Source organism: Lepidochelys kempii, chromosome 13 (assembly GCF_965140285.1).
Source record: "Lepidochelys kempii isolate rLepKem1 chromosome 13, rLepKem1.hap1, whole genome shotgun sequence".
Classification (NCBI taxonomy): domain Eukaryota; kingdom Metazoa; phylum Chordata; order Testudines; family Cheloniidae; genus Lepidochelys; species Lepidochelys kempii.
The window spans coordinates 33487354-33494381 of record NC_136392.1 but is presented as its reverse complement, the minus strand read 5'-3'; the positions used below and the strand labels follow the sequence as shown (position 1 = coordinate 33494381).

Below are 7028 nucleotides of genomic sequence, written 5' to 3'. Positions count from 1 at the left end.
AAACCTGGCTCAATAAGACTACGCAAATAAGTAAGGACAGATTTTAAAGATATTCAAGTGCCTAACGCCCATTGGAATGTAAAATACCTTTAAAATCTGTCCCTGTGTGCTTCTGTATAAGAGTAGGAGTTGCACTCTAGGGCTTTAAATATTTTGCAGGAGTGGTGACAAAGAAAGAAAGAAAGAAAGAAAGAAAGAAAGAAAGAAAGAAAGAAAGAAAGAAAGAAAGAAAGTGTTTCAGTTTTGCCACACAGCAATGGAGAGAGGCTGTCATTCACATTCTGAAAACAGAATTCATAGCCATTTATAATTTGATATTTATTTTAAAAAATTGGTACATTCTGAGACTCATTAACCACATTTACCCAAGAATGACATTCAATAATTAACATCTGGGATTTCCATGGTAAATGGATGATCACAGTGAGTCCAATACAGTGACCCATAGTGCACCTAAATCTCACCTGAGATCAAGGGGATTTTATCCTCTAAAAAGCCTGCAGAATTGGGCCATCTTCTGATCTGAGAAGAGAACAATCCACTTTGCATGAAATACTTAATTCTTTGGGCCAGAAAAGAAGGAGAATGACTCTGCAGCCTGATTGTTAGGGCAGTCCTTTAGCAGAGAGGACAATCAGGTGCAAGTCCCTGTTCCAGTAAATGGTTAATTGTTCTTTACAAAGCAGATCTTCCCAAGATCAGACAGAGCGAGACAGAGCCCTGGGGTTAACACTCTCAGGTAGACTGTGAGAAGTTGGATTACAGCTCCTGTGAGGTGCTGCAGAGGGATGTCTGACTCCAAATGTTTCCGATTTGGGGCGTTTGGTTTCTCAGTGCAAAAAACGGAAATGTTCCATGAATAGCCCCTTTCCATATTTCTGTGTGAAATGGAGCCCGCCCCATGTAGTGTCCCATCTCCGGCTGTTGGGGATATTTGTTAATACCAGTCATGGATGGGTCATATGTCAGGTGTGGCCAAACTGTGGCTAGTGAGCCACATGTGGCTCTTTTACAGGTAAAGTGTGGCTCACGGAGCCACTCATGCCTCCCCACCCCCTTCTCTACCTACCAGACTGCTGGGGTGAGCTTGGGACCTCTGCCTTGTAGAAGGGTCATGGGGTAGAGGCTTCTGCCCGGTGTGGAGAGGGGGTCTTGGGGTGCCTCTGCCAGGACTCAGGGCTTCAGACCCACTCCTGCTGAAACCCTGAGTCACGGCAGATGCACCCCAAGACCCCCTTTCCACACTGGCAGGTGCCTCCCACAGGGTGAATCCCTGAGTCCCAGCAGGTGTGCCCCAGCTCTTGAACTTCTGAAAATTGTCATGTGCAGCTCAGAGTGTCAGTAATTTTGGTTACCCCTGCCATATGTCATTGTAGGTAGTCTCATTGTACCATCCCCTTCATAAATTTATCAAGATCAGTCATAAAGCAAATTACTTTTTTTGTCTCCACTGCTCCCCTTGGAAGACTGTTCCAGAACTTCACTCCTCTCATGGTTAGAAACCTTCCTCTAATATGAAGCCTAAATTTATTAATGGCCAGTTTATATCCAGTTGTTCTTGGGCCAATATTGGCCCTTAAATAACTCCACTCCCTCCTTGGTGTTTTACCCTCTGATGCATTTAGAGAGAGCAATAATAGGTTCCTTCAGCCTTTGTTTTGTAGACATTTGCATAATTATAATACTAATAGTAATAATAATAAATGATTATATATTAATAATTCCTTTTCTATGGAAGTAATTTATTACTGATTATTCTGAAAATACTTTTAACAAATTATTCTGAAGAAAGAAAGAATTTAAAAAAAAATCCAAAAAAAAAAGTATAATTCAAGGCACCTTGAAATGTTTATTCCATCCAGTCTGATAACTTGAATGTATACTGTTTCACAATTATATTGATTGATTTTCTTAACAAAATACATCCACTGCCCTAAAATATTGTTATGGCAGGAATCAATAGGTGGTGCTCTTACATTTTTTCTTAGTGTGAAAGCTCTTTTCAGTCTTTGAAGAAATATTCTATTATTGTTAATTTTATATATATATATATATATATATATATATATATATATATATATATATATATATATATATATATTGCAGAGAGCTCTTGCAAATAGCAAGAAAATTTGTTCTTTATCTAAAGGCAATTCTTGGGCAAAGATCATAGAATCATAGAATATCAGGGTTGGAAGGGACCCCAGAAGGTCATCTAGTCCAACCCCCTGCTCAAAGCAGGACCAATTCCCAGTTAAATCATCCCAGCCAGGGCTTTGTCAAGCCTGACCTTAAAAACCTCTAAGGAAGGAGATTCTACCACCTCCCTAGGTAACGCATTCCAGTGTTTCACCACCCTCTTAGTGAAAAAGTTTTTCCTAATATCCAATCTAAACCTCCCCCACTGCAACTTGAGACCATTACTCCTCGTTCTGTCATCTGCTACCATTGAGAACAGCCTAGAGCCATCCTCTTTGGAACCCCCTTTCAGGTAGTTGAAAGCAGCTATCAAATCCCCCCTCATTCTTCTCTTCTGCAGGCTAAACAATCCCACTTCCCTCAGCCTCTCCTCATAACTCATGTGTTCCAGTCCCCTAATCATTTTTGTTGCCCTTCGCTGGACTCTCTCCAATTTATCCACATCCTTCTTGAAGTGTGGGGCCCAAAACTGGACACAGTACTCCAGATGAGGCCTCACCAATGTCGAATAGAGGGGAATGATCACGTCCCTCGATCTGCTGGCTATGCCCCTAATTATACATCCCAAAATGCCATTGGCCTTCTTGGCAACAAGGGCACACTGCTGGCTCATATCCAGCTTCTCGTCCACTGTCACCCCTAGGTCCTTTTCCGTAGAACTGCTGCCTAGCCATTCGGTCCCTAGTCTGTAGCTGTGCATTGGGTTCTTCCGTCCTAAGTGCAGGACCCTGCACTTATCCTTATTGAACCTCATCAGATTTCTTTTGGCCCAATCCTCCAATTTGTCTAGGTCTTTCTGTATCCTATCCCTGTCCTCCAGCGTATCTACCACTCCTCCCAGTTTAGTATCATCCGCAAATTTGCTGAGAGTGCAATCCACACCATCCTCCAGATCATTTATGAAGATATTGAACAAAACCGGCCCCAGGACCGACCCTTGGGGTACTCCACTTGATACCGGCTGCCAACTAGATATGGAGCCATTGATCACTACCCGTTGAGCCCGACAATCTAGCCAGCTTTCTACCCACCTTGTAGTGCATTCATCCAGCCCATACTTCCTTAACTTGCTGACAAGAATACCGTGGGAGACCGTGTCAAAAGCTTTGCTAAAGTCAAGAAACAATACATCCACTGCTTTCCCTTCATCCACAGAACCAGTAATCTCATCATAAAAGGCGATTAGATTAGTCAGGCATGACCTTCCCTTGGTGAATCCATGCTGGCTGTTCCTGATCACTTTCCTCTCATGCAAGTGCTTCAGGATTGATTCTTTGAGGACCTGCTCCATGATTTTTCCAGGGATTGAAGTGAGGCTGACTGGCCTGTAGTTCCCAGGATCCTCCTTCTTCCCTTTTTTAAAGATTGGCACTACGTTAGCCTTTTTCCAGTCATCCGGGACTTCCCCGGTTCACCACGAGTTTTCAAAGATAATGGCCAATGGCTCTGCAATCACAGCCGCCAACTCCTTCAGCACTCTCGGATGCAACTCGTCCGGCCCCATGGACTTGTGCATGTCCAGCCTTTCTAAATAGTCCCTAACCACCTCTATCTCCACAGAGGGCTGGCCATCTCTTCCCCATTTTGTGATGCCCAGCGCAGCAGTCTGGGAGCTGACCTTGTTAGTGAAAACAGAGGCAAAAAAAGCATTGAGTACATTAGCTTTCTCCACATCCTCTGTCACTAGGTTGCCTCCCTCATTCAGTAAGGGGCCCACACATTCCTTGGCTTTCTTCTTGTTGCCAACATACCTGAGGAAACCCTTCTTGTTACTCTTGACATCTCTGGCTAGCTGCAGCTCCAGGTGCGATTTGGCCCTCCTGATAACATTCCTACATGCCCGAGCAATATTTTTATACTCTTCCCTGGTCATATGTCCAACCTTCCACTTCTTGTAAGCTTCTTTTTTATGTTTAAGATCCGCTAGGATTTCACCATTAAGCCAAGCTGGTCGCCTGCCATATTTACTATTCTTTCGACTCATTGGGATGGTTTGTCCCTGTAACCTCTACAGGGATTCCTTGAAATACAGCCAGCTCTCCTGGACTCCTTTCCCCTTCAAGTTAGTCCCCCAGGGGATCCTGGCCATCCGTTCCCTGAGGGAGTCGAAGTCTGCTTTCCTGAAGTCCAGGGTCCGTATCCTGCTGCTTACCTTTCTTCCCTGCGTCAGGATCCTGAACTCAACCAACTCATGGTCACTGCCTCCCAGATTCCCATCCACTTTTGCTTCCCCCACTAATTCTACCCGGTTTGTGAGCAGCAGGTCAAGAAAAGCGCCCCCCCTAGTTGGCTCCTCTAGCACTTGCGCCAGAAAATTGTCCCCTACGCTTTCCAAAAACTTCCTGGATTGTCTATGCACCGCTGTATTGCTCTCCCAGCAGATATCAGGAAAATTAAAGTCACCCATGAGAATCAGGGCATGCGATCTAGTAGCTTCCGTGAGCTGCCGGAAGAAAGCCTCATCTACCTCATCCCCCTGGTCCGGTGGTCTATAGCAGACTCCCACCACTACATCACTCTTGTTGCACACACTTCTAAACTTAATCCAGAGACACTCAGGTTTTTCTGCAGTTTCGTACTGGAGCTCTGAGCAGTCATACTGCTCCCTTACATACAGTGCTACTCCCCCACCTTTTCTGCCCTGCCTGTCCTTCCTGAACAGTTTATAACCATCCATGACAGTACTCCAGTCATGTGAGTTATCCCACCAAGTCTCTGTTATTCCGATCACGTCATAGTTCCTTGACATCACCAGGACCTCCAGTTCTCCCTGCTTGTTTCCAAGGCTTTGTGAATTTGTATATAAGCACTTGAGATAACCTGTTGATACTGATACTGTATGGGAATCGGGCGTTGGTTTGGGGGCTGAAATTTCTAATAGCAAGGATTGCCTGTGTGATCTTTCTGACCACCTCTGTTCCAGGCCACATGTATATAGTGTAAATAAAAAAGCAAAACTTTGAATCTGTGTAGCTGGTTTCTCCAAAAGGAAGCCAACCTGGAGAGCTTATCATCTGAGATAGAGAGGGAGAGTCGGATGGACGATAGGAGCTGCAGTTGCTCATTTCCTCTGACATCTCAGGACTAAGGTGTCTAAGCTGAGTTCTCAAAAATCAAGGGAGCCAAAACCAAGAGCCACTTTGGAAAAAGTTGGTCATCTGACTTTCTGTACTATAAAGATACTTACAGGTTACCCCCATGGGTCAGTAATTTAACCCCTTCCTTGAAGTAGATACAAATTAAAATGTTATTCCCCTCCCACTTCTGTTCACTATCTATCTATCTATCTATCATTACATGTTGTCTGTTTGTTCGTCTATTTATCCAACATGTTTTTATTTTGTTGCCCATCACTGTGGTATCTTGGCCATGGATTTTAAAAGGATACTAAGAGAGAAAGGCATTCCACTCTCATTGCATATGAATGGATTTGGGCACCTAAATCCCTTGGGTCCATTGAAAATTGCTGCCCACTTTTGATGGATCAGCATTAGCAAAGCCCCTTGTGAATGTAATCTAGTCTTTGGCTCTTCTCCCTCTATGTGTTATAGAAAGCTCTGTTTAGGCCAGGTTCTTTGGAAGAGGGAAGGGTGGGAAGATGCAAACCACTGACTGTGACAGGAAGCCTTCTCCTCAATGCCTCTTTAACTTCCTTATTCCTCAGGCTGTAGATCATGGGGTTCACCAGGGGAATCACTAGGGTGTACAGCACAGAGACAGCTTTGTCCTGCTGAGCAGAATAACTTGGCTTGGGCCGCACGTACATGAAAATCAGAGTCCCGAAGAAGATGGAGATGGCTGTGAGGTGAGAGGTGCAGGTGGAGAAGGTCTTGCATCTGCCCTGATGGGAGGGGATCCTGAGGATGGCTGAGAAGATGTACAGGTAGGAAGTCAGCGTGGTCAGGAAGCTGCTGACACCGATGACACAGGCCGAGGCCAGGATGATGGTCATGTTGCTCTGGGTCTCGTTGCAGGAGAGCTTCACCAGGGGTGTGATGTCACAGAAGAAATGGTCGACCTGGTTGTCCCCACAGAAGGGCAAGCTGAATGTGCAGAGAGTTTGGATTAAGGAGTTCAGGAAGCCGCTGGCATAGGAGCAGGCCAGGAGCCAGGTGCAAACCCCATCGGACATGGCAACTGTGTAGAGCAGCGGCTTGCAGATGGCCACAAAGCGATCGTAGGCCATGGCGGCCAGCAGGCAGCACTCAGTGGTCAGCATGCCGCCGAAGACACAGAACTGCACGGCGCACCCCAAGAAGGAGATGGTCCCGTCTCCTGTCACGAAGCTGTTCAGAGCCTTGGGGATGATGGCAGAGGCGTAGCAGAGGTCCACGAAGGACAGGTGCCTGAGAAAGAGGTACATGGGGGTGTGCAGGCGAGCATCAAGGTGGATGACCAGCAGGAGGCTGGCGTTCCCCAGCAGGATGGTGACGTAGCTGACTGAGAAAAGCGCAAAGAGCAGGGCTCGCAGCTCTGGGCTTGATGTGAAGCCCAGAAGGATGAACTCCATCACCGTGGTGCTGTTTCCACTGCCCATGCTTGGGATCTGATGGTGGGAAAGGAAAAAGGGAAATATCACAGAGGGGCTGGGAACCTCCACTGCTGGCCCTAGTATCTCCACATCTTAATGCTAGGGGACAGACTCTGATCTCAGTTGGGCCAGCAGAATTCCACTGAGTCACTCTGGATTGACACCGGGGTAAATGAGAACAGAATTTGGCCGAAAAGGCCAGAGTCCTATCTTGGAATTAAGCCAGAGGATAGTGTGCACAAGTGAACAAAGTGCTCTACTAGGTTTTATCCCCAGCTCTGGTAATGGACTGTTGGGT

At 45.9% G+C, this 7028-nt stretch overlaps 1 protein-coding gene across 1 annotated transcript; it reads right to left on the bottom strand.

Annotated features, from left to right (window-relative positions):
• Positions 1-5737: 5737 nt before the first annotated feature.
• Positions 5738-6736, bottom strand: LOC140897063 (olfactory receptor OR9H1). The gene has a single exon (XM_073309339.1). It carries the CDS (start codon positions 6734-6736, stop codon positions 5738-5740), a length of 999 nt encoding a protein of 332 aa, XP_073165440.1.
• Positions 6737-7028: the final 292 nt, after the last annotated feature.